The 27,841-nt window shown below is 39.3% G+C and overlaps 1 protein-coding gene across 5 annotated transcripts; it reads left to right on the plus strand.

Moving 5' to 3' along the window:
* Nucleotides 1-1,212: 1,212 nt before the first annotated feature.
* On the plus strand, nt 1,213-27,747 carry CYLD (CYLD lysine 63 deubiquitinase). 5 transcript variants are annotated; one of them, XM_041400532.1, is made up of 17 exons: nt 1,213-1,376; nt 5,332-5,992; nt 7,201-7,503; nt 8,362-8,467; nt 9,510-9,605; nt 10,767-10,883; nt 12,381-12,760; nt 14,177-14,342; nt 15,178-15,319; nt 15,831-15,953; nt 17,215-17,306; nt 18,359-18,425; nt 19,856-19,988; nt 20,395-20,503; nt 21,263-21,422; nt 22,018-22,234; nt 23,672-27,747. In XM_041400532.1, exons 2-17 carry the CDS (start codon nt 5,486-5,488, stop codon nt 23,732-23,734), a joined length of 2,781 nt encoding a protein of 926 aa, XP_041256466.1. In that variant the 5' UTR covers nt 1,213-1,376; nt 5,332-5,485; the 3' UTR covers nt 23,735-27,747. The 5 variants fall into 5 exon arrangements, with proteins under 5 accessions (XP_041256466.1, XP_041256465.1, XP_041256467.1 ...); XM_041400531.1 differs by having other exon boundaries at nt 1,214-1,376; nt 21,304-21,422; XM_041400534.1 differs by having other exon boundaries at nt 1,215-1,376; nt 7,201-7,368; nt 21,304-21,422.
* Nucleotides 27,748-27,841: the final 94 nt, after the last annotated feature.

Genomic DNA, 27,841 nt, shown 5'->3' on the forward strand with positions numbered 1-27,841 from the left:
GCCAATATTACTGTAACCTCCTGAGGTACATGATCAAATGCTGTATCCTTAAAAGATGCTTCTTTGTAGGAAATCCACTTCTAAAAGTGCAAAACTTTAAAAATATTTTTAAATTAAATTTAAAGCACTAGTTTAGAATCCTACATGAATAAAATCGTATCTTCTCTAAAATAACTGTTTTTTTTTAAATGCTGAATGTGTGAATGGAGTCTTTAAACCTAACTGTCCTGTTGAGAAACTCCCTTCTATAGCAGAGCTCATTCTCTCATTCATAATTTAAGCAGAACTCACTATCTATAAACAGCAGCAGACAGAATAAGTGGAACAGTGGAAGTTGCTAAGTGGATAGAACAGCGCAGCATTCAGATGACAGGCACAATCAAAAGTAGGTCGGGTAAAGAGGAACCACATTTGGCTTTTATTACATGAAATATTCAGTAGCATTACTTCAATTTCTTGGGAGTAAAAATATTTCAGAAGCGGGTATTGAAGCCAGAGCGAAGCCTGCCATCTGCGAGCCGGCTCTGGGGCCGGAGCGGAACCCCGCCAAGCTCCCGGGAGGGTCAGGGCTGGGCAGGGGAGCGGCCCTCGGCTGAAACCGCTCCTGGCTGCCCCCAGGCACACGGAGGGCCTGTCGTGATCCCGCCGGTAGCTGTGCTCCCGGCCCGGGCAGGTTCCTGAGCGCACCGCGATGTCTCTGCCGCCTCCCGAGGAGCGTCTGTGCCGCCCCACGTGCTGCGGGCACAACGACCAGAGACTGCGGCTCAGGACTCGGCGCTGGACGTGGGCGTGTCTCTTCCCAGGGCGGGCTCGGTCGGGGCGCAGCGGCCTCCAGCAGCGGAACCCAAGGCCGCGGGGCTCTCAGCCCTCAGAGCGCTCAGCGCCCTCAGGCAGCTCGGCCCCCGCGCGGGGCCGGGAGCGGGGCGTGGCACGCGCACCAACACCGGCGCGCAGCACCGGCCCCGCCGCTGGGGGCACGCGCGCGGCATCCAATCAGCGCCTCCGGTGTGCCAGAAGTCCCGCCCTCCCGCCCTGTACTACCAATCAGCGCCCTCCAGGGGGAGTGTTCCGCCATCCGCCCCCTGCCCTGCGGCTCATACAAGCGCGATGCGCTGGAAACCCCCGAATCCGCTGGTGACTGGCGGCGCTTGTCTCCAACAGCGCTGCGCAGCGGTGGCGCCGGAGCGCTGTGATTGGCTGCAGGCGCGGCGGAGGGCGGGCCCGCCGGGGCAGCAGGAGCGGGTGTGCGGGCGCTCGCTGCGCGGCCGCGGCGATGGGGCAGCGCGGAGAGGGCTGGGCCGGCGCCTGGGGCGCGTGAGGCCTCGGGACGGAGACGCGGGCGGGCGGGAGGCCCAGCCCGGGCCGGGCAGGAGGAGGTGAGGAGCGAGCGAGGCCCGGCGCGGCCGCGGGACGTCGCTCGGCGCCGTCGGGCAGGGGCGCGGCTGGCGCGGCCGCCTGCTCAGGCCGCACTCCGGCCGGTTCCCCGGGCGGTCACCGCGGCCCGCCGCCGTCCCTGCGGAGTTGAGGGAGCCGGGCCCCGCGGCGGGGCCGGGTAGGCCGGGGGTGGCGGTGGCTGCGCTCTTGGCGGGCCCTGCTGGGCCTTTCCGCCGCTTGAGCCTCACTCCCCGAGCAGCGCGTTGGCCGCTCCGGGAGAGTTTCGGGACTTTCCTTCCCCGTCCTGCGCGGAGCCGCCCGGGGAGCAGAGGAGATGCTCAGCTGTGGGTCAGGGGGAGGATCATTATTCTCCAGAGCTGAGCCGTGCACGGAGCCTAGTGGGTCGCACGGACGTGCCTTGCCATGAAACAGTCCGTGGGAGAAGCGGTGAAATACGATATTCGATGTAATTTCGGAACGTGAGCGCACGTATTTCAGTCTCTGGGGAGGGCTGGCCCGGGCTGTCCGCAGAGCGGCCGTATTGGTAAATCCCATAACGCCACAGCATTCTGGCCTTTGAGAATGATCCCTGTTCTTCCTCTCACGGGCATTATTTGTATCAGATTTATAACGCCGAACACAACTGCAGGTGCATTTTCTTTTAGGAATCGTGCTACCGGTATATGGACATCGTTGTATACATTGGTTGCACCGCTGTTTTGAGAAGCAGTTTCTATTTCTTCCACTCATGGCTTGTATTGCCGACATGTAATTCTGTGCATTGACCTGCACCTAAATATCCTTGCTCCTAGTTTTAACCTTCCCATGAAAATTGGTTTTGGGCTGTTGAAGAACTTTGCATCTTAGCTGGTTTAATTATATCTGGTATTAAGGTGTTAGTTTTTAAAAGAAACTGTACAGTTTATTTTAGCCTTTTCATTTTATACTCTGAATCAGAGCCACAGACGTTTGTTCATTCTGAAATTTGATAGCTGGTTTAAATATCTTAATATAGTTCATCTAAGGCTCCTGCAGGGTAGGAACAGAGGTCTTGAATTTCAGAGCAAACTGTTATTCTGATGAGACGTCTCTGTAGCGACAACAGTGACTCACAACTGGGGAATAAAGGAAATTAGGGAAGCTTTGAAGTCAGGTAGCTTATGGCCTACTCCTGACAATTTATAAAATGTTTTTTTCTTCTGAAGTATGTAGTGTTGCAGTCATAATTGTGTTTTTCCTGTTTCTCCCCAAAGTCTTTTAAGCATGAAAAAATTCAGGTAGTGGGTGGAATAGAAGGATGCAGCTGAACAGGCTCTGACACTTAAATTGTCCCTGTTGGTGGTCAAGGTCTCTTGGGTTTGCACAAGTCTTGTAGCTGCAGGTGTGTTGTGCAGTGCAGTGATGCCTTTGTGGTAAGGATTAAGTTGCTTGGTTCCCAAGTTAATCCAACAGTGGTCTAATGTTTGTTCTGGTCATAGTCTGCTCGACTATGCTGTTTGTTATGAAAAGATTTTTCTATACTCGCAGAATTATGTGGAAAATGGCTGTAAGAATAATCCTAAAATGAGTGGTGTATGTAAATGTATTTTTGATACATTGCCAAAACTTAATGCCCTTCTGACAGGCTTTTCTGTACTCTTAAAATACGAATTTATCACTTGTATTATTCTAAAAGAAGGGTATGTGGCTTTTAAAGCTGTATGGGACGGTGGTTGTAGATAAGTTTTTAAAGGAAGGCATTTTAAATAGTGATAATGAGCTCTTTAATAAAGAAAAGCCTTTTGGTACTATAGCCAGTGGGTTTAGTAACATTTCTGTGGGTGACTAGGGCTTTGAAAGACTGACCACAGACCACATAAAGTTATTACATAATCTAAATGCAGCTGTTGACAAGTTTTCAGCCTGAATTCTTCACTACTAAACATGTGAAGATTGTACTGTTGCAGCAATGTACTTGCAAACAAGATATACTTATTAAAAATAGATATGATAAAGCTTATTTAAAAAAAAAAATCTTTTTTAAGCTGTTGAACTTTCTCTTTTAGTATATTATTCCATGCATACTTACTAAAATTAATTATTTGTGTAAATGAAGTAGGAAAAATCAGGATCCCTGTAATGTTGGAGATATTTGTTTGGGGTCCCCTGGGGATTGAGAAACTTTGTGGAATGGCTCAAAAAAAAGGAAAGTGAAGTGTGTCAGCTCTTGAAAAAACATAAATGTTCTTGAGAACATAAAATGCAGCTATGAAAAACAAGACAAGAGGGTTTTTTTTCCTATTGTGTGGAAAAAGTAAAGGGAGAAAACTACTGAGAACTTGTATGAAACTCTTATTTTACCATCTGAGTAGTGGGGCAGGAGGGGTGGAATCTTGCCGTGTTCTTCATCAGTTTCCACATAAACTATTTCAGTCCTATGCTCACCACTTTTTTGTTACTCATCAATTAACAAACATTAAAGCCCATTTATGTGTTTCAAAAGAAAACGAGGAAAAATATTTTTTTAACTTGGAAACACATGCATGGACCATCAGCCTTTCCTTCAGCGAGGTCTGGAGCTGCCTGGATCCTGCCCCTCAGATGTTACTTACCTGGCAGGTGGGAACTGCTGTGTGCTGCTGGCACTGACACCCTCGTGTCACATCTGTGCATGGTACAAGGGCCTCACCGAGGCAGCAAGGAATCTGAGTTCCTAGGGACTGAAAGATGAGGCTTTGCCCAAGTTTCAGGTTGCCTCTAGCTACTGCTTTTCTTTGAGGTTTGTTAAATACTCTGTTTAAAAAGATGAGGGAAATACAGGACTACTGGATTTCATTGCTTTCCAATAGCTTCTGAAAATGGGTTCAAACTGGGTAGGAGAAATAGTGATAGATTTTGTGCTGTTTGAATGCCATCAGAGAAGAGTTTTGGAGAAATAGGGTACCTAGGTACAAGGACAAAGATTATTTGCCTTTAGGTATAAATAGTCATTGAGATTGTCCTTTAACTGAATTAAACTGTGGCATCACAGATTGGGAACAGGAGCATTTACGTGACAATACATTCTGAATTTGTACACTGCCCTTTGCTGTCATCTTTAGAAGAACAAATCCTCCTAAGGTACTGCAGATCTTTCTTCATGTATCCACTATGATCAAAACTATAGACAAACATGCTCAAAGAAGTATTTTCAATTTGTTCTTTTCCATTTTATTAGTTGTGAACTGTAGTTCCAAAGACGACATTTAACTAAGATGTTTGCTCCATGGTATTTTAATAACTGAAAGTGAGGTATTTCTTACTTTGTTGAAGCGAATTATCTTTCTGGAATGATAAAAATAAGAGCCTCCAATTTTTTGTCTGAGAACTGCATGTTGCAATGCTGACACAGTTTGGTTTTCATGTATTGTATATTACTGGAACTGTCCATTTCTATTAAAGAAATGGCTGTTATAAGTTACTAAAGTTCCCATTTTGTGCTGCTCTGTTTTGTCAACACAATTTTCTGCTTCACTAAATCAAAATGTTATGCAGGATGACAGATGCAGTACACTTTGTCAGAAATAAGTAGTCACTAAGCATGGGAAAAGAGCTTTATAGTGGAAAGTTTCATTAAAATACTGTTTGTAAGTAGAGCAGGTTGTTTATTTATGTTTATTTGCACTTAAGTTTTCTTTTTGCTTTCACTTATGTGTGTTTTCTTAATTTTCTGCATTTCATTACATGTTTTCCACAGCGCTTTTTTTTCAAGGAACTAAAGAAGGAAATTAAATACACTACAGTGAGGAGGAGAAATGGGTGTGTCCATGATCAGCAGTACAGTGGCTGTTCTGGGTCTATGGTTACTGCCTTGCATTTTGCTGAACTCTGATCTATATGAGGAATGAATCTGGTCACGGATTTAAATTGTTTCTGTTCTACTTAATGCTAGCTGTGCTTACCCAATTAAATTTTGTCTTTTTTTCCTTTTTATTCTAGGCTTCCTGCTCTGAATGTGTTTCTTTGCAAAATGAATATTGCTTTATTTCAAAAAGATTGGACCCTCCAGTAGAATTTGGAAAGATCACTGCACATAAATCAAGAGCTTATTTTTCTTGAAGACTTCTGTCCAGCTTTTAAAGTTTTAATCACAATGAATTCAGGCTTATGGAGTCAAGAAAAAGCAAGTTCATCCTATTGGGAAGAGCGGATCTTTTACTTGCTTCTCCAAGAATGCAGTGTCATAGACAAGCAGACTCAAAAGCTCTTGAAAGTGCCCAAAGGTAGCATTGGGCAGTTTTTTCAAGACCGTTCTTCTGTGGCACACTCCAGAAATATTCCATGTAAAGGCAAGAAACTGCAGATTGGATTAAAGATTCTGGAACAACCTCATGCAATCTTGTTTGTGGATGAGAAGGATGTTATAGAAATAAATGAAAAACTAGCTGAGTTGCTTCTGGCTATTACTAACTGTGAGGAAAGATACAGTTTGTTTAAGAGCAAAAGCAGGTTAGCTAAAGGATTCCAGATAGATATTGGCTCACCTGTTAGAGTACAGCTGAGATCAGGGGATGAGAAATATCCTGGAGTTGTTCGCTTCAGGGGACCCTTAATGCAAGAAAGGTCCCTGACAGGGATATACTTTGGAGTAGAGTTGCTGGTAAGTTACTGGCTAAGGGGTGGTATCAGATATACTTTATGAGGTGAGCTAAAATATGTCTTGAGTATAAAGAGGAAGTCCTAATAATTTTTTTTTTTTTTCTGGAAGCATATTACCTCTAAAATCCATTCTTTTCAGTCTCGTCATAAACACTTTTATGTGAATGTGCCATATCACATCAGTCTTGTAATCTCCATGTTAACTGAAGCTTGATGTGCTGCACAGGCTGGCAGAAAGACTTGAATATACTCTGAGTCCTTTAGCCCAGAAAAATTTAAATCATAGAATCATGGAATGGTTTGGCTTGGAATAGACCTTAAATATTATATAGTCCCAAACCCCTTGTTATGTCAGGGACACCTTCCACTAGACTAGGTTCCCCAGAGCTGCATCCATCCTGGCCTTGAACACTGCCATAGATGGAACATCCACAGCTCCTCTGGGCAAAAATATTTACAGCTCTACCATGGTGAATATCTGACTCTCAGATTTCTGTTGAGTACTTTGTTTGCCTGTGTCAGGATACAGTCTGTAAATGCAGGGTTGGATTTCAGGGCTGCTGATTTTGTAGATCTCTAAAAGTCCAATGGCAACTAGTTAAAATACAGAATGTATCTGTTCTTTGCTTCTTGTGAGATATTTCTGCAAAATTCATGCCAGCCATAAGCTATTGAGGGATTAGGTTCAGGAGAGTTCTCTTGCTGTAGTAGTATATTTTTCAAAGTACTCTTTAAACTTTTCCTGAACTCTTTGTAATGCCCACTGAGAACCTCAGGCCCAAGTGTTTCTGAAAATCATCCCACTTTATATGGCATTTAAGTGGAATTTTTGAATGCTTAGTATTATGTCTAGTATGAAGTAGTCTTGTCTTGATATGGCAAGAATTTGATGGTTGAAGCAAAATTTGCACCTGAAGAAAACATGCTTCACTGAGTTTAAATGCTTCTGCCTGCAGCTACTCTCTAATCTAGGGACATCTTGCTCTTTATTCCCTGAAGATAGACAGTTTGTATATTTGCCACAGATTCTGACAGCAGAATTCTCTCAATAAGAGTAGAGCATCAGGCAAATTCTTAGTACAGTTTATCCAAAACACTGGATTATGTTACTGCTTTTTTTAGTAGACTGTTTTTCACAAAATGCATTATTTGGTTTTTTATCTCCTTTTTTTTTTTTTCCCTTCCTCTTCTTCCTCCTCCACCACTTAGGAAGAAGGTCGTGGTCAGGGCTTTACTGATGGACAGTACCAAGGCAAGCAGCTTTTCAGATGTGATGAGGATTGTGGGGTTTTTGTTGCTTTGGACAAACTGGAGCTGGTGGAAGATGATGACAATGAACTGGAAAGTGACTATGCTGCTCCAGTTGACGCAATGCAGGTAGAACTTCCTCCTCTGGAGATCAACTCCAGGGTTTCTCTGAAGATAGGAGAGAGTATAGAGTATGGCACAGTTATATTCTGTGATGTCTTACCAGGAAACGAAAGTTTAGGATACGTTGTTGGAGTGGACATGGTAAGAAAATAATCTGACTTTAATAACTTCTGCATGTGTGTTAGCTAGTGAATGACATGCACGTAGAAGAAGAAACATTATCCACAAGCTACTTCAGCGGAGGCTGACCTAAAATGGGAAATAAACACTGTGTTCAAAGATGCATTTGGTGGTAATTTTCTTGGCATCAGGTAAATGGTGTTGTATTTGATGCTGAACAGTTCAGCAAAATACTCTGCATACTCTGAGGAGCCTCCACTGAGCTACTTGCCATGTTAGGTGTCAGTCATGGAGTCAAGTGTTTGTCTTGTGAGACTGGCTTTGTTCTGCCTGTTAAAAAAGTAGGCTGGATGTCTTTTTCTTTTGTTAGCCATTTTTAAAAGCTTTTTTTTCATGTAACTGTTTTGTTTGACTTTGTTCTACCTTAAAAGTGTGAGTTTCAAGGACAAAAGTTGATCTTTCAAGAAAATGTGAAACTTGTAATGAAAAATTATTTCTAGTAACATGAATTTTTAAAAATCAACAGCTTTAAAATTTTTGGTAGTTCAAGATTTTGTTGGTTACATGCTTCCATTTTTGTGGTTGCATTACCTGTTTTCTAAAAATGCAGTGGAATTGCTCTAGCTTGTTTATCAGTAATGTTTTTTAAAAGAAAAATGCTTGTTAAAGTAGGAGCTGTTTCTCAAGAGATAATGTTTTAAGCTTGCCTTCAAGACTGGAATGCTTGGCTATTCTAAATACAAAATTAGTTACAGGAGAAAGTAGATGCTGTCAAATGTTTCATTCTCCTACTATTTATATTCCTAAAGACATATGTGTGTACTCAGTATGATGTAAATCTTCTTTTGGGATACATGTAATGTGTTTTTCTATTTTTAGGATAATCCGATTGGAAACTGGGATGGAAGATATAATGGAGTACAGCTGTGCAGTTTTGCAAGTGTTGAAAGTACACTTCTTTTGCATATCAATGATGTTATTCCAGGTATGCCCTGCTTTCTTAACCAGAAGGCAGACTTTGATAACATCTAGGACATCCTCCGCCTGGGCACAGTTATATGATTAAAAAAATACTGCAGAATTAATTTCCTCAGTTCTCTTGAATTAACTTCTCTATTTCTCTTCAGTATTGCCCTCCTTTGGGTTACAGTCTCACTAGTAGAAAAGCTTTAATACTGAACAAAATTCCTGTTAAATTGTATAGTATTTACAATACTGTGCAGTGTGTAATCTTCATGAATATGTGAGTGTCTGTAGTGGGAATCTTTTCTATGGACTGTTGTTCAATTTACTGCCGGGGTTCAAATATCTTGATCAGAAAGTTGTTCTTTCTGTGCTTGAAAGGTGTTGACAGGATTATGTATGCATTCTGGGAATAAATACTTGGAAATGCCTGTCAAGGCTGTGGAAAAAATTCACTGCAGTGATTCACTGAATAGTATTAACTTGTAACAACTACAGTTCCCTGATTCCTTTTCTGAAAAAAAAGTTTGTATGAGACTTTTGTTGGGTACTATCTCTAGGCAGATTCTAATGAGTCTGTAGTCTCTAATTGTTGCTCTCACACTTCAGTTTGACTGACTTTTCTTATGTCTGCCTCCTACTTGCTGGTTTAGTTGATATGCATGATTTTGCACAAATTTTCTGCTCTTCTGTGGCGAATTCACAGGGACTTCTCCCTTTTTTGAAAAGAGCATTTATTGTAGATGTGTTTGTAGAAAAAAACTTAAAATTTCTTTATCTGTTTCTCATAATGGAAATACATACCTGCATTAAAGGATGTGAAGTCAACCTATTTGATGTGTTCAAGAAGTAGTGGTAGACTTTGCAGCAAGCAATTGCTGATGTGATAAAAGCAGATTGTATACACACAAAATGTTGTTCATGTGCCAAACAAGGCTTTGTTCTGCTCAGTGTTAAAGCTTTGATGGCTGAGCTTTGTTCAGTTATGTTTTGAGGTGAGCTTTTTGTAACATAGTAAAAACATAGCAAAGGGAAGCTAATACTCTTCATGTACCATGTCTTAGAGACTGTGTCACAGGACAGGAGACCTCCCAAGCTTGCCTATACCTCAAGAAGTGGTGACAAAGGCTTGTTCAATCATAGTAAGCCAAAGGCTATAGGTATGTATGGGAAGGGATTTTCTTTACTTTTGTAAGATTACAAAATTTTGTTGCTTGCAAAAAAAGTATTTTCTGTCAGTTGGTGCATTATTTCAGTTATACAGAATCATCAAGGTTGGCAGAGACCTTTGAGATCAAGTCCAACTGTACTTAAAAGTTAAATTTCTCTGGAGTATTAATATGCATTTAATCATTATGGAGATGATAGTTTAAGTTAAGATTGCTCAAACTGCCTTAATTTTCATGAAAAAGAGTTTGAGGTTTAGCAAAAATGCTTGACCATATTACCTAGTTGTCTAGTATTACCAGGTCAGGGCTGCATTCAGTTTTTCTGGAAGTGTGGTGTGTGTTTATTGTTTTGTTTTGGTTTTTAATAAATACAGTTTGCTGTTGTCTTCTTGCAGAACTAGTAACTTCAAAATGTTTAGCTCAGGAGCAGATCTACTTAATAGTGACTGTATTAATTTTGCTGTGATTCAAAACCAGAATTGAATTCCCAAAATAGAAACTTCCTTAACTTTGTTTTTGTTCAAGTCTGAAAACCCTCTCGGGAGGGAAAAAAAAATTTTTTTTTTTTTTTTTTTTTTTTTTTTTTTTTTTTTTTTTTTTTTTTTCTTTAAGGCAGAAATCAAAATTCAGTGTCTTTTGATTTTACTAGTGGCTACATTGGGTAGTAGGATACTATGACAGTATATTCTGTAAGTTGTAATTTTACCTGGCAATGGATGCTAGCAGAGATGATCTTCACTGTAGTAACTGTGGTTATACGTTGGCACAAGTTATAAATTTGGAATTGGATCAGTAATTTATTTGCGTACTGTGAAATTCTAGTGCTTTAAAACCAAAACCCCCCTACTGTAACTGTATTGCAAATACCCTCTTATATCCATAATTTACAGTCACAAAAATTTGCTCTTGAGAGGAATTTTTTGCCTTCTTTTCAGCTTGCTGCCTTGAGATTTCAGCTCAGTATGTGTTGGTTTGGTGTAGACTTCTACCTTGTTGTAAGGTTAGAGCTTTGTTAGCCTGTGTTTGCTTCTTTGTGGAAAGGCAGTTGTCTTCTTCAAAGTGTAGTAACAAATTTATACTGGGAAATAAGAGTGTAGTTGGCCTTTTGTAAATGGAGTTTAATCTCTTCAATAAAATTATGTTGTTTTCCAGGATCTACCTCTGAACCTGGAAATAGAAGCAGATCTGAAGTCTTCTACACATTAAATGGCTCATCAGTTGACTCTCAGCCTCAAACAAAAACAAAATCCCCATGGTATATTGATGAAGGTAAACAGAGAGGATAATTTTTTTATATGTATTTTAAAAACCCACAAAACAAAACTAGAGTGTGTTATGTTCTTTACATAAAACAAGGATGAGATGAAATGTAAAACAGTTGGACTGTGTTGTCATAGTGGAATACATACTACATCACAGAAAGTATCTTGAAACTCCTGTGAAAATGTACTCTGTTTTGGTTTTGTTCTGCGTGTAGGAGATTATGTTCTTGGCAGTTCATGTGCAGCTCTGTGACAACGCACATGTCTCACAGGCAAAATAAAAGCTGAGGCAATGGAAGACAAGAAGTATTCTTTGTAGCTGAGTGCACACAATAATTGTATTTTGCCTGTCTTTGTAGCTGTGTTACAGATCCATGGGAACAGTAATACTGTGCCATGCCAGCTAATCAGTCTGGAAGTGGGAGCAGGGAAATTATCTAAGTATACATGGGGTTTTTAAAAAAATTATTTCTGCAAAATCTCTCTTTTTGTTTTTAAAAGTATGAAGGATCTTGAGTGCACGTACTTCAAGGATCAATATATCTTGCTTTGCTTCCAGACCTATTTTTCTTTTTCCTGGTAAACTTTAGAAAAGTATGGCTAATGGCTTAATGACTGAAGGGGGTAAATACTAAACTTAAGTTACACCAAAAACCTATAGCAGCAGTAGCCCCTGAATTCTTTGAACCACAAAAGAAAATGGGTTAAAATTGTTCTTGGTTCTGTAACAAATGTCTTTTTTTTGTAATGTTTTTAAGACATTAGCTTCATTTAATGAAACAACATGGGGAGAATGGGTGAAGATGAAGAGGCTTTTGTTCTGTGAATACCAATTGTGTATTAGAGACCCTTCCAACTCGGGGTATTCTATGACGATGTAGAGAGATGAGAGAAGACACAGAGTGCTTGTGCTGTTCCATGTAGTTGTGATCTCTTTTATCAAGCACTGCATTGTTCATGACATATTAAGTCCTTTATTCTTTATAGACACTGATAGATTCCCTGTTTTAGAACTAAAGTATGTTGTGATAAAGTCAGTGGAATAAGCACTTTTCCATTTGCAAGTATCTTCAAGCAATTATTTATGCATTTATAAGCTGTGAACCAAATAATTTCCTCAGTCACAATGCCCAGTGAGCTCTTTCTAGTTTCGCCCCCTACAGTCATAATCCTTGGGGCTGTTAACTCATGTTCAAAGGAAAAACCTCATGTGATGATGAAAAATAAAAATTCAAACTTTCTTGTAGTTTCTAACATCTCCTTTCTCTGTGCTGTTAATTTCTGTTGCTTGTGATAAAAGTGGTGGGACTGCAGCAATGTCTGCTCAGTCAGTTCTGTATCTCCAGTATTGCCAAGTGACAAAAGTCTTCCTAAATGTCCCCAGCTGTTAATGCTTCCCACCTGTTACATCAGATGTTGCTGCTTTGAGAGCCAAGTCTTTCCTTTTTTAGTACAAGATAAAAAAACCCAACACTTACTAACATCTTGGTTTTAATTTTAACAGCTGCTGAAGACCCTTCAAAGTCACTTACTGATTCATCTTCTGGATTTGGGCATTCTTCACCACCACTGCAGCCACCTTTAACAAACTCTGTGTCTACAGAAAACAGATTTCACTCCCTCCCCTTTAGCTTGACAAAAACAACAAGTACTAATGGTACTATTGCACACAGTCCTCTCTCTTTATCTGTTCAGTCTGTCATGGGTGATGTGAATACTACAGCTACCCAGGAGAGTCCATCATCAGCAAGCCCAATTGGAAACTCACATGGTCTTGAAGCAGGTTCTTTGGCTGAAGTAAAAGAAAATCCTCCTTTCTATGGAGTAATCCGCTGGATTGGCCAGCCCCCTGGAGTAAATGAAGTATTAGCAGGACTGGAACTGGTAAATATAAATTCTGGTTCACATTAATGCTAATTACTAGTTTTGTTTCTCAGAGCTGGTGCCTTTATACGCTGCAAAAGCAGCCAGTCTGGAGGCTTTGCCTGAACAGGTTGCCAAGTGATTTGCTTGGTGCTGAGTTCTTCCATAAGCTCTGACTTTTATGGCTGCCCCACACCTTACCCTGTCAGTAGGCTCTGAAATGTGTTTGTATCACAGTGAGCAGAGGATTTTGTAGGACTGGTCAATTCCTTGCTTTAGAGGAGTGTCCTTTGCTTACATTATGGAGATTGTAATTGAAAAATGAAATTTAAAGGTCCTTTAAGTGGAAATTTATATAGAATTCTCTAGCTGTAGTAGTCTTTGCTGAATGTAATTTTTGTTTGTTGTTTGCATATCAGCAAACAGGCAGTCAGAGTGACGACTGTCAGAGCCGTAAGGCTGGTTTTGATAACTGACAGTAGTGATATTGTTGATTTGACAGCCATGTGCTTTATGTGTTTCTGTGGGCCCTCTGTAAAAAAACCCCCACATTTGCCTCAAACATGAATTGCTGTTGTGTACTGACATTCCCTCTGTGGCAGCTGCTGCCAAGGCTGTGATGGGGTATTGGTTAAATTAATGTATACACAGTTAGGGAGATGGGGGTCTTTATTTTGGGACAACATTCAATAAAATATTACATAAAACAGTGTAAAATTATGTAAAACATAAGCAAAGTATGTGAGAATGTGACTGGAATTCCAGCTGTTACAAACAAGTCCTGATCCTTGTGGGTGTTGTGGGTGAAGTTGAAGCCATAGCTTGCCACAGGCATTCTGAGCCTGCTCCTTAGGGTGTCCTGCCTTAACCTGGGTGCCACTCGTGCATTTCTGCATTAAAGCCTAGCTGTTGTTAGTAAGCAGGCAGTGTACCTTAAATCCTGTTTTCAAAGATAACAGCTTGTTGTTGTTCACTCCTAGTTTGTGTTAACTCTTTGATGTACATTTTGTATGTGTTTTGAAGCAGGCATTTTTCTTGTGCAGCCAAATCACGCAAAAAATGTTCACACTACCCCAAGCGCGGTGATTTAATTAAGTGGTGAAAAGTGCTCTAACTACAGAAGGAATCTGGACCAGGTTGAATTCACAGTCTCTCCTCCTACCTTCTCCATGTTGCTTCTGATGGAATTTTTGTTTTATTTTGGATGTAGTGCAAGTTTAAGCCTGAAGAAAGAAAGGTGCATGCAAGTCTTAATTTTCTCAATAAATCCAGTCTAACAACACCTCAGTTGAGGCTTTGGATACTAAATTGCAGAAACAAGTGTATATCATGCTTCAGAGTAGCAGAAGGGTGACTTATGGGTAGATGCTTTATCAAATGTCTTACTGCAGAATTGTGGAAATAAGAAAAATGCTGAATTCTCCCTTGGATTTTCAGGAAGATGAATGTGCTGGCTGCACGGATGGGACATTTAAAGGAACTCGCTACTTCACGTGTGCTCCAAAGAAAGCTCTTTTTGTTAAACTCAAAAGCTGCAGGCCAGACTCCAGGTTTGCCTCACTCCAGCCTGTTTCCAACCAGATCGAGCGCTGCAACTCTCTAGGTACTGACCTTGTGCTTATTTCTTGTTTATCAGCTGGGAACTGGCCAGGGCTTTGGTTTCATTCATTCCTGCAATAAGTGCTTTGATTGAGCACTTGGAAATCTGTACAGGTATTACTTAATTGAGATTAATGAATAACTGATCATCCTGTACAGAATATAGTGATTGTTGAATTATTCTTTTATGATTTAAAACAAGAAAATGTTCATATATTTAAAGAAATCTAATAAAATTATGGGAATTTTTTATGCTGTACACTTTTTACATTGGAAGTTGTAAAACATTCTTACTGAAAATGGTATTTGTAACTCTAGCACTGTATGATTACGTAGTAATAATACATAATAATTCCGTTACAAGAAATAAAGGCAGTTATTTTTCTATAATATCAAATTATTTTAGTCTCTAAGTATTAACAAAGAAAAGCATGTATTTTTATGATGGAAGTTAGTGGTGAAAAACTTACTTTTTTCCCCTAACTTCAAGTATTTTAGAGTTCTTGGGTCACATTGTATTGTCTGAGACAACAGCAAAGAATAGTGTCTGATACTTGTAAGGTAATGTGAACAGGGCATTTGTAATGAAAAGAGAGCTTCATTCCTACTGGATAAAATTAATTCAGTGCTGCAGGCTTTCTGAGGCACTCCAGTCTGGAATGTAAGGCGTTGTTCACTTTCTGGAAGACAGTGAGTCTCAGCTATTATAAAATACTATTCTAGTCCAGAGAAGGAATGCTTACACTAAGGCAGCAACTTAGCTATAGAATATTACTAGGAAGATCTCAAGGGGGATAAAATTTGAGGCTTTAATGTGTCTTTTGAAAAAAAAATTTCAGCCTTTGGAGGTTACTTAAGTGAAGTGGTAGAAGAAAACACTCCTCCAAAAATGGAAAAAGAAGGTTTAGAGACAATGATTGGAAAGAAGAAAGGTATCCAGGGTCATTACAACTCCTGTTACTTAGACTCCACCTTATTCTGGTAAGTTCATCATTTGTATAGCAGAAGTTCATGACTTGTGTCCCTTGCTAGAAATGCAGAACATGTGATCTTTGCTTGAGTGACTGTCTGTGTGTGTTCCTGTGCAGCTCCCAGTGGCCTGTGCTGCAGTCCCTGTGCTCTCCCAGTGCCAGCAGTGAAGTGCTGCTCATGTCCAGACTGGACTGGCCCTTATGGATCTGCATGTTTAGACACAGGGAGTCCTGGCTTGTAAATGGTGGAAGGATAAGGAGAACACAGGCCAGGGTGTGGAGGGAGGGAAATGCCTCTTACAGCTTCTTTGCAGAATCCTGCCTGGGCTGTACTTTGCTGCAGAAAGGATACTGGGTTGGAGAGGACTTTGCTATTTAGTGCAGCTGTGTCCCCTGGCCATAACTGCCTCTTTTCGAATTGTTTAGTTCTTTAATTCTTCTGTGGCTTTGCTTGGTTTGTCTTACGTTGTTCGGGCATCTGAATGGTCAAAACAACCTTCCTTTTCCTTTTTTCTTTGTAGCCTGTTTTCTTTTAGCTCTGTTTTGGACACTGTGCTACTCAGACCTAAAGAAATGAATGATGTAGAGTATTACAGTGAGACTCAGGAGCTGCTGAGGACAGAGATTGTGAATCCTCTGAGAATGTAAGTGAAAACTGGTCTCTAGTCTGACATGAATTAGAGAGATCCTGCAGTGTTTGCATTCCTACTGCAAATCTGAGAAGTTTTGCTATCTGCTGCTACTCAGTGTACTTTCTAAAGTATTTTTACTTTTTCTTCATAGCAAATTTAATCAGTGATAACTGGAAAAAGTTATTCATTGTTTGGTGAGAAATATTTTCTCACTAGTTTCTTACTTGCAAATGGATCAGCACAAAGCTATTGTAAAATCTGTACAAGTGTGAATACAAAAGTATTGATAAATACAAGTTATGTTTGTTCACATACATTCATCTTTACATGTTTTTAATACTATTGTACTTGACAAGAAAATTATTTGTGTTACTTATATGGAGGTTCACGATTTGATAGATTTAGTAGGGCTTTACAAGTTTCATTACTTTTTACATGTGGTCTGCAAGTGGCCAAAATGCTTTTATGAAAAAGCATAATGACCTTTGTAATTTCTCAGGCACAATGAGCAAAGGAGGTGCAACAAAAATCTCCATGAAAAGTTGTTCTTAAGCTTAATTTTTTTCAAACATGTGAATAATACAGTTGTAGTTCCAGAATTTTGTGGGCTGTCACTGAATAATTTCTGACAAAGTTTTTATTTTGAGAAATAAAAATGTTGGCCCCTGAAGCCAACACACACAGGAAGTGTGTGCTTGGCCTGGTGTGTTTCAGGGTCTGTAAACAGGCAGGATAGCAGGATGCACACGGAGTAGCAGAAATCTCAGGTGCCTGAATGCCTTACTGTCCTTTTATCGTGCTTAAAAACTTTAGGGGAAATGACTGAATGCTCAAAGCCTCAGCTTCTTAGGTCAGCAGTACAGTTCTGTGTCTTTCTCAAATATTGAAATTTTTTTTTGTTAACAACTCCGACAATGTTGTTATTTTGTGACATTCTGAAATGATGTATTAAGCTGTGCAAATTAGCATGAAAACAAATCAAAAGTAATTAACTGACAAATCCAAAAATAGTTATCGTGGTAAGTTGATGATTAAAAATGCTCTTAAAGGTTGTAAAAGAGCATTGAGCACTGCATGAAGTTTATACTACATTAAGAAAACTAGGAGACAGATTAAATATGAGTAATGAGTATGTAGTTGTGAAAAAATACCATGTGCAGTTAAAGAAGGATTTGAGAACGTGTATTTGAGTTTCTAAGGTTTTGGCTTTTTTTTTTACTTCTCTGACTTGATCACAAATTAGCTAATAGCTTATTAAACTCATTTATCTTAGATATGGATATGTATGTGCTACAAAAATAATGAAACTGAGGAAGATACTTGAAAAAGTTGAGGCTGCATCAGGATTCACTTCAGAGGAAAAAGGTAATGGGGGAGGTTTGCTTTTCTTTGACACTTACAGAATCTAATATGAAGGAACTGAGGAACCTTGCTACATAATTAAACCAGAACAAAATACCCAGATATTTTTCTATGGCAGTAGTGTCTTGAGCAGAGATCTGCGTGTCCACTGGCTGCTAGAAAGGACTTTCTCCTTCCTCAGCTATGTAAGGAATTGTAGCTGAACAACTCTGGAGTTTTCCACTGTCTAGATTTCTTTAGTGCCTTCCTGTGTCCCTTAAAGTTAGTGGAGAAGACTGATAAGGCTGGGGTGTTTGTCCTCTTTCAAATTTTCATTTGATGCCTGAGGAATAAACTTTTGCACTACAACATTTTATTATTACAATGGTTATGTAGTATATTAAGAACTAAAATGTTCAAATCATTTTAGAAAAATCAGTTCCCAACTTTTTGGTCTTCTGCTGCATGTATTGATTAATTAACATTCCATTATGTAACTGTTTCTCTTTTATTCAAGAGAATACTACTTTCTTTGTAAATACTGAATGCTGAACCAGTATTTACTGCAGTTAGTGGCAGGGAGTGAAATACACCAGCAAATTGTGGTGGGGGAGAACAGCCCTCTGGGAAGTGCTGTTTGCTGCATTCTTGATTAGAGAACTTGGTCCCTAGTTTAGATGAACTTGGGACTATGGTGTAGGTCTTGTGTTACTGTCACTGCTCCTCAGTGGCTCTCTGCAGATTCACTGTTTCCTTTTGAAAGCTTTTCTTTCTCCTGGAAAAGTTCTGTGGTGCTAAATGATTCCTCTGTAATACAGAGCATCTTTTTTAACTACTGAAAAGATTTGTTACCCTGTTGAGCCTTTTATTAGGGCCATCTAACACTAAAAGAATTAATAGAGGTTTGTCATGAAAATATTCCTAGTTTGTCATAGTCTTATTGGGGTAATAAAGCTGTAAAAATTAACTGTTACTTTTTTTCTATGAAAATTTTGAAAACCTTCACTTTCAATGAGTCTTGAGTAATGTATCTGGTTTTGCATGCTGACAAAACTCTTTTTCTCTCCTGCCTCCAGATCCGGAAGAATTTTTGAATATTTTATTTCACCATATTCTGAGAGTTGAGCCACTGTTGAAAATAAGGTGAATCTTATTTCTTTGGCCTTCAAGGGATTTGTTGTGTCTCTGCCATACACAGAACAAAACTTCTGTTCCACCATTCAGCTTTAGCAGCAGAGTTTGTGTGTATTGTGCACATACCTGAACTCCTCAAGGGCAGTGCAGAAGTCTCCTTTCTTCTTAGTAGTGGTAACACTGAGCATCATGCTTTTTAGAGTATTCAGGTGTCAAGAGGATTCTAAAAGCAGCATTGGCTTAAATGCTGGCTGGGATTGGAGGAGGTTACAGTTTATAGCAAATTAGGTGAAAGTTCTCAGGAACTTTCGATGCTGAGATGAAACAGCTCCACCCTAATGGTTTTATTTTGCTGTTAGAGGCTAGTCAGTCCTGCATGTTTTTTCTCTGTAGTAGCAGAAACCATTTCTTCAACCTGAGCATCATTTTTATATCCTTTCTTTTGTACTTCCAGAAGATTTGAATTGTTTATCTGAAGATCTCCTCACAGATATATCTGAGTTATGTTTATTTGACAGAAACACGATATGAAAACATTGATACTTGATACTTCAATATGTTTTGAACATCTGACCTCAAAACACACTTAAATTGGTAGCTTAATCCTGTGTCCCTCTCCCTAGCTATACAAGATGTGTTGTGGTTTTGTGGTTTTTGTTTTTTGAGGAGGATAATTGGTTTGTGGTAAGATTCTGTGTATTTAATGGAAAGGGTTTTTTTTCCCTTTTTATTTTGGTGAGGATAAAGAAGTTTCTCCAGACTACTTTCTATGGCTTGCATTGGCAGTTTGTGTGGTAATCTGCCTCAGATTTGGCCTAGGTGTGGAAGGAGTCTTAACAATCACAGTTGGACAGCCTTGAATTTGGATTATCCTTTTGGAGAGTTCTCTGCTAACTATAGAGCAAGTCTAGCAACATTAGCCATCTGTGTGAGACTTCCACTGCAGGAAGCAGTGTAAATATCACCCTGATTTAGAGGAAATGTTTCATTAAACCCATCATACTGCAGATAATTAGTGTTATTTCATTGGATATTTTATTACTGAAACTCCTAATTGTCTCTCCAATGAAAGCTGTTTTATTGTCTTGGAGTTTTTGATGCAGATGCTTAGTTGGTAGTTCAGCCATTCACAAGCATATGTTCTTAAAACATGCTCTGAAACTCACATTGATTTTGTTTCTTTAAATTTTTCCATAATCAATTCAAAGTTAATACTTGACTGCCTGGCACTTTGTTTTTGGGGGCAGGGGGCTGGGCTTTGCCAGGCTTTGTTGTTGGGTTTTTTTAAAGCACAATATATTTCAATGCAGAGAGGATGTCTTGGTAACTATTTTCATGTAGATGTTATTTAGCTAGAATATACAATTTATCTTTGCAGTAGAGCTTCAGAATCTGTTTTTTGTTTTCTTTTTTTTTTTTTTCTTTAAAACTGATTTTAGATCAGCAGGTCAGAAAGTACAAGACTGTTACTTCTATCAAATTTTTATGGACAAAAATGAGAAAGTTGGAGTCCCAACAATTCAGCAGTTACTGGAGTGGTCATTCATCAACAGCAACTTGAAGTTTGCAGAGGTTGGTGACAGCAGTTCCTTGTTAGAAGTGATCATACCTAAATATCTGCCCATTCAGCAATGGGAGAAAAGCAAGATTTGGTGCAAAAACATGCAGACATTTTGGAAATGGTAATACTGTGTCAGTGATCCAGGATACCTACATAGCAAAAGCATTTTAAAGTTAACTTAATGAGATATATTCTTTGGTTGAACAGATCAAAGTGATTTAGGTAAAGAATTACTAAAAGAAAACTTCTTAGCTGCTGCCATTGAGTTGTTTTAAGGACTAATACTTTGAGATACCTCTGTCAGTGTGCTGTGAGTTTAAAAAACATGAATGTGTTTATAGCATTAGAAGACTATCTACAAAGTTAGATAATTATTTATCTCAACTTCATTACATTATTTTCTGGCATTTTACCTAGGCACCCTCTTGCCTCATTATACAGATGCCCCGGTTTGGAAAAGACTTCAAAATGTTCAATAAAATTTTTCCATCCTTGGAATTAAATATAACAGATTTACTTGAAGACAGTAAGTATATAACATTGCATTGTATAATGAGAGTTGCTGAGATTGACTAAGACAGTTAAAGTATTCCTGATACTTCTGGTGGTTTGTTGGGATTTTTTTTTCCTGTTAGGTATTTACCAAGATAGTGTCAGATGCTCGGGCTGAGGAGAAATGAAATTTTACTGGACAGAAGGCTTTTTCCCCTCATGTAAATTAGAAGCTCTAATTCAGAAGAATGTATAGAAAACAACTTCCTTTTTTGTGGCTGTGCATTTTTTAGCCATAATTATGACACTTCTTTTTGTGACTTAAGTTTCTGACATTAATTGCGTTATCCTAAGGAAGGACACCTGGTTTTAAATTTAAGTTAAGAATTAATAAAACTGCCAAAATTCCTTAGAATAATAACCTCTGAAGTTGCCATGGCCTTTTCTCTCACCGTATTGGCCATCAGCTTATGCTTGCTTTTTTTTTTTCTTTTTTCCTGGTGTTGACAGCTGTAGGAGCTAAGACCACTATGATGAGAGAGAGCTAACATGATTTAAAAGCTTGTTTTTGCTTGTTCATGCACTTGATTTTTATCATCTTGTTTTGCCACTTAGCAGTGTAACTGTTTTTCTCTTAATCCACATTGCACCAAAGAGAAGTTAAATAGAGTGGTTCATTTCTCTTTGATTAGCAATCTCATTTTAACTTTTTTTTTTTTTTAATGTAGTGTCGTTTTCCATTTAAAGTAATAGTTCTCCTTCATTTTCATATTCCTTTTGTTGAAAAACCAAGCCTCCCCAGCCTGGAGACTAATACCTTTGTTGCCACTGCAGCTCCCAGGCAGTGCCGCATCTGCAGAGGGCTCGCTATGTACGAGTGCAGGGAGTGTTATGAAGACACTGATATTTCTGCTGGCAAAATCAAGCAGTTCTGCAAAACGTGCAATACACAGGTCAGTGCTTGTCTTTGGTATTTACAGGGGTTTTACCCAAATGGTTAATGCTGTGGTAATCGAAAGAGAGGCAGAAGAGATAGTGAGACTTCTTCACCAGCACCAGTGTAGCTGCCACCCACCAAGTAAAGTGTCTCTTTTGGTGACAGATCAGGAGCTCCTGCAATGTGTTTATCAGCATGGCAACTGCCAAATCCCAGACTGGACACTGGAGAAGTAGTAACCATGTGTTTTAAATCTAATTTTATATTCATGCTATCTTTGTAGAGTTGATAAATTCATTACATAAATGCTATGTTTTTTTGTTTGGCAGCTGCATGAAGATGTCAGTCATGGCTTGTTTTCAAATCTGAGCATAGTAGAAAACTTGCATTAAACCTGTTCTCCCTTCTAACCTTAGATTTGAATTTTCTGGGCAATATTGAACTACATTGGTGGAGAAAAAATAGAAGAAACGTTTAGTCAGCTGCTGTTATTGCAGTTCCTTCTCTAACACCATTAATCTTCTGTTCAGCAGTAATGTCCTTTTTAGCTTTGTCTGCCACCAAAACAAATAATCTTACTTTTCTTTCCTGAAATATCACTTCAATTGTAGGTTCATCTTCATCCCAAGAGACAGAGTCATAAATTCAATCCATTGTCACTTCCGAAGGATCTGCCCGACTGGGACTGGCGGCACGGCTGCATCCCGTCGCAGAAGATGGAGCTGTTTGCGGTGCTGTGCATCGAGACCAGCCACTACGTGGCCTTTGTCAAGTACGGCAGGGACGACTCCGCCTGGCTCTTCTTCGACAGCATGGCAGATCGGGATGGTAACCTCTCCTTTGCTCTCTTCGCTTTCCCTTACAGTTTTGTATCCGTAGTTTAGATTTCAGTGACTATTTTCTAAAGTGTTGGGGATATTAGTGTAGTTTAACTTGATGTACTTGATGCTGGGATACTGATCTTGGCTCAGCCTTACCTTAGCACGTTGATTTCATGGCAGCTGCTGATTTGTGTATTCTGAGTTCCTCCTCAGTTGGATACCTCAGTAATAAGATGGTACAGAAGTAACTGCAGAAGTTTCCGAGTAGGACTCCCTATACATTTTTCTGTGCTTTGCAAATTAGGCAGAGACAATTCATTTTAAATAATCAACTGCAGGAATGTACTTTCCGTTTATATTTAAGTTGATGTACGTGATTATCAGTTAGCTTACAAATATTTTTATTACTTTTTCTTAAATGACTTATGGTAGCTGTCTTTAGAATAAAGGAAGTAGTCACACATTACAACATCTATGCTATTCCTTTGAATCCCTTTAGAGTTATCAGTGGAAAATTGTTACCCTGTAATAATACAAATGTCAGTAAAACAACTGTTTTCTTAGATGCTGCTTTTTAAACAAATCCCATTTAAATATGGGCTCTGAAATTCTGGTGCCTAAGAAAAACAGTAATAGATGAAGTGTCAGACCCATAGTAACAGTTTTTGCATGAAGTATTCTTGAACCCCTCTTACAGTGTGAGTTGGCAGGGAGAGAAGAGTCTTGCCTCCTGTTGAAAATGATACTGCTGCAGAAGTGAAGTCACTTTCTTACAACAGCCAGAAGACAATCGAGCTTCGTTTCAGAGTGCTTGAAATATGTGTGACTGATGTTTGTAAAGAACCACTTTATTTCAGGAATTTAGATACATGAGATTCTGGAAATATCTCCTGCTGATCTTAGGGGGGGGGTTTAAGTATTGCAAATATTTTTCTCCACCTTTTCTTCTTAAGCTAAAAATCTCTGCTGAGAACAGCAGGATGTCCATACTTGTTTGAAATTGCTCAGTTTTATGAAAATGGCCAGGAGCAAACTGTGCCTTAGTCTTGCAAGTCAGGTACAGACATGGTTTGTAAATTCATCAGCTGTTACCAGTTGTCATGTTATTAACAAATTCAGTAGATTGAGGTGGTTTATGTATTCAGGTCACCTTCCTAAAGTCACACAGAATTTTTAGTGTTAATGAAAACCTGGAGTTCTCCCTGGTTTTGTGTGGTGTTTGTGGGTAAACACTACAGGATATTCTGATTCTAACAGTGATTTCTGGAACAATACACTTCTCATAGGTGTTTACCCTGCAGCAGTCCAGTGTGGCCCATTTAAGTTTTTTAGAAGGTGTTTTCAAGACCTGGTGATGCTGTCATAACAAAAGTACATTATGAAGAGCAAATATATGTAGATGTTCTCCTAATCTGTTTCTCCTTCTTTCCTAATGGTTTAAAAGGAGGTCAGAATGGCTTCAACATTCCACAAGTTACCCCGTGTCCAGAAGTTGGTGAATACCTGAAGATGTCTCTAGAAGAATTGCACTCACTGGATTCCAGGAAAATCCAAGGCTGTGCACGAAGACTGCTTTGTGATGCTTACATGTGCATGTATCAGAGTCCAACAATGAGTTTATACAAATGAACCTCTGCAGAACTGAGGAGAGAGTACAGAGGCACCCACTCTTGGGTTTGCTGCAGTTTTGGGTAGTTCAATGCAACCGTTGCTGGCAATGGAAGAAGTTGATTATGACATCAAGAGGATTTACTGTTCCAAAAACTACATATGGAGTTCTGTCACTGAAGTATTTAAGCATTTTGCACTCTAGGAAGTGTGCTTGTGTGTGTTTGTTTTATAAACAAAGTTAAGTTACTAAAACTTAAAAGCTTTAAGTGAATTGATGATACACAGGCTTTTTAAAAATGTTAAAGGTGGAATTATATCAGGAGAAATCTCCTTAGTCCATTGGGAATGTAAGGATACAGTATTCTAGCTCAGTGCATTTCTGTGGACAGGGATGATGATTCTTACGTGTTTCTCTACCCCCACCCTGTCTCCTCATCCTTGATCTTTTTAGCACCATAGATTCTCTCTCAAAGAGAGAATAACTTCAGTTTGAGTAAGATAAATTTTGGACTGCTCTTTGCGTATTGTGTTCTCTCATCTACTACATTCTTTTCAGTTCCACAAATTAACATTCATTTAAAGATCTGAATCCCTGTCTTGCAAAAATCAAGCACACAGGCTTGCTGTGTTGTTAACTTGCAACTTTTGAAGGGGAAAGAGAGGAAAAGAAGAGGATATTAAGGGGAAGCATAATTGCTAAAATATAAAATTAGCAATGAAAGTTAACAGATGTCTTTTTCTAAGTGTCTATTTTTAAAGAAACAAAGCAGTCTGGAACAGAACAGTAACTGTACACAAATGATTCCAGGACAAAACAATAAAATCATGGATTGCCTCAGGGAATGTTACTGAAGTGAATTCTCGACCTTGGTAAATAAAACTGAATTTTCTACAGTACATTAAGCTACTGCCTGGGAATGTTACACATCTGACTCTTCATTTCAGGATTAGTAAGATTAAAAAGAGAATATTAAAAATCTCTGCCTGGAAAGATGAAGCTATACATAAAGGTAGATCAGAGTTTTACTGTATACCAAGTATCTGATGAAAACTAACTTGAAAAGCTGCAAAACCTGTGTTTATGTAAAGTACTATACTTCAAAGTCTGTAGGTTCCTGTTTGCAATGACATACTGTTGTTTTAGTTGCCTTTTAGCTACTTCTCTACACTACTAGCAAACATGCAGCTATATATATACAGTAACATCTGGTCGTACAAATTGCATCTATATGAACTGTACATTTTCAACTCTTAACCTGTTTTATATGGAAACTTCCTTTTTGGGATCAAGTCTATAGAAGGGAAGAGATAACAAAATGTAACAGTGGAAAAGCTACATTGAAGAAGCCACTGTTTTAACGGCCATGGAGGCTGATCCCTTACTGTAGAAAGTGTGGTTACTTTGTTTTTCTTGGAAAACGTAGAATCTTTCTTTGGGACACCCTTAACCATAGAGGGTAGTAGAGAGAGGTTTGAAAACTGCTTAAAGGACTAATCTGTGAGAAGCAGGGGCTGCTGAAGGGGTTGGTCTGTTCTGTTAGCCTTTGCATGGACTGTGCTCTAACCTTTCACTCTCAAGAGCAACAAGGTTATTAGAAGTTGTCACCCGTGCTTTGGCCTGGAAGAGTCTCCTGGCTTTCATGTTCCCTTGCCTTATTTAACCAGTCTGTGCTCCTTGGCAAAACTCTTTTGTTTCAGTAGAGAGCTCTTGACCTCTTTCTCTCCTGAAAAAATTTGGTGAGATTTTAGGTGATGGATTCTATAACCAGGCCCCTTGTGTCCCAGCCTGGAAGGAGGTCCAAGCAGTGACCCCTTTGAACAAGGAGCAAACACAGACCAAGCACAAACCTGCACCCAGGAGACCAGTCTGAATGTCTGGGTTCTTTCTCTTCCCTAGCCCTAGATTTATTTTTGACTTTCCTAGTGCATTAATTTCATATGTCTTCCACTGGTGTCATCTTTCCAACACCTCCCCCCCAACTCATTATGTACAGTTACCTCTTCCTGCCTGAGCTTGGAGAACAGCCTTGGACCTGCTATGGCCAGAGGAGAGAATTGGAATTGGCCCTATTAAAGTTTCCTAGGTGAATAATCTTGTAGCAAAATATCCACTCTTTCATACAGCTGGAAAGGTTCCAGCTTTTCAGGAGATATACTTGATTAGCAGAAGTGAACTAATGCACATGGGTAAATGAACTTGGCTTCTTGCCTCCAAACTCCTGGCCTTTCAATGGAAAAGGAAAAGAAGTGTGGCCTCTTGCTGTGGGACACACAGGGAATATTCTGTACTGTGCACACTTCTTGGTGACAAATACTGTTTGGAAAGGCAGGCAGTGCTTTGCAGCCTGCCTTTTGTACTATAGATTATTGCAAAATGATAAATAGTTTTGCAAGCACTGTATGATTACATGGTTAGTTTGTTGCCCACTTAAGAGGGCAGAGATATATTCTACAGCATGCAAAAAAAAATTAGTTTTGGCAATCAAGGAGTCTTCTTTTAATCTAAAATGTATTGCTGTGTTCTGTACTGCACTGCATTGGAGGTGATCTAGCAATGTAAATGAAATGTTACAGAAATAACCCCAATTTTATTTCCTTTCTCAGAAATGAGTATACAAACAGAAAAGTGATTTCACTGTGAAAGGAAACTTGTAAAATAACTTATATGCAAGGGTAAAAAAGGTGGGGTTTTCTGAGTGTTTTTTAGCCTTCAGCATATATTTGTAGGGGATTTGAATAAGCTATTTTGAAGCTTGCATTCTAAGCATCTACTGCTGTAATGCCCAAAGAGTCCAGTGACTAAGCACCCAACATTTATGTTGTTTAATACATTTGGAAACCTCCCAATCAATTATTTTCCCTCTTTTCTTTTTTAAATATGGTGAATGTCCCCCCAAATTAATAGCACTTTGATCATTCTTCATGGTTTGGCTCATAAGCACTGCTAACAATGGCCTTAACCTGTGAGTAGGAAAATACATTGACAACATGGTTCCTGACAGCCTGTAAAAATGTAAAGTTTCGTAGGACAAACTTTTGTAACCGGGGGAAAAGCCTTCATCCCACACAACTTGCCTGCTCTGCTAAACATTTTTAGAACTAGGGGTTAAAAATGGAACAAATCACTGTGCCACTAGATCCTTGCTTAGTTTGAACATAGAGGGTAAAGAGGAGGTATTAGCTAAAGGTGATGCCTTACAGATTTACTCAAGCAAACAAAATCCTTCAAGAAAGCCCCAACCAAACCCACTGTAAGTTACATCAGAAGGCTTGTTGTTGGGCGGGGGAGATAATTGGAGGAAAAAAATACAAAAATATCTGTGTTCAGTAAAGATCTTTCTAATATGTGATACTGATTCTGTGCTCTTGAAAATTGTAGTACTGTGTTGTACTGAACAGCCTGTGAGATTCCCATTTTAAGCAAGTACTGTGTGTAACAAGAATTGCTCTTGATCATAAATGGTTCATTTCAATGCACTTATTTTTCTCGTGCACTTTATACTCCACTGAGTAGCTGAGCGTGGTCACCATGATCCCTGACAATTGCCAGTTCCATACAATACCAAGGCACCACTGTGCTGCATACCAGACTGGTGTGGTTTCCCAACTGAGCTGGTGTAAAAAGCAGCTTGAAAGCTCTGTGTATTTTTACCACTGTAACAAAGCATGTTTTTATCTGTTCTTGATGTTTTGCTAAATAAACATCCCATGTTTTGTGCACAAATAGTCTCTTAAGCTTACAAGGCTGTCTCCAAGAAGGCATAAGGGAAACAAACCATTGGATCAGGTTGCCCTCAACTAGCCTTAATTTATTTTTTTTTCCAATGGTAGGGCTGAATGAGCTGCTGCTGGAAAGGAATGTACTATGTGCTCTTTCTGTATTAATATTAATTAAAAATATTATTCTTATGGCTCTATTCATTTCTTTGGGGCTTGGAAATGGGGGAGTGTCATGAAAAAGCATGGAGACAAGGTGAATTAACTAGGGTGTTTTGTGTACTTA

The sequence above is a fragment of the Onychostruthus taczanowskii genome, unplaced genomic scaffold, assembly GCF_017590055.1.
Source record: "Onychostruthus taczanowskii isolate IOZ18803 unplaced genomic scaffold, ASM1759005v1 scaffold18, whole genome shotgun sequence".
In the NCBI taxonomy this organism is placed as follows: domain Eukaryota; kingdom Metazoa; phylum Chordata; class Aves; order Passeriformes; family Passeridae; genus Onychostruthus; species Onychostruthus taczanowskii.

What these genes read in the sequence shown, in the direction of transcription:
- CYLD (XM_041400531.1), top strand. Translation starts at nt 5,486, where the DNA reads ATGAATTCAGGCTTATGGAGTCAAGAAAAAGCAAGTTCATCCTATTGG. An exon ending in ACGTTGTTGGAGTGGACATG is followed by an intron (nt 7,504 to 8,361) that starts GTAAGAAAATAA and finishes TTCTATTTTTAG; the next exon opens with GATAATCCGATTGGAAACTG. An exon ending in TAGTAAGCCAAAGGCTATAG is followed by an intron (nt 9,606 to 10,766) that starts GTATGTATGGGA and finishes GTTGTTTTCCAG; the next exon opens with GATCTACCTCTGAACCTGGA.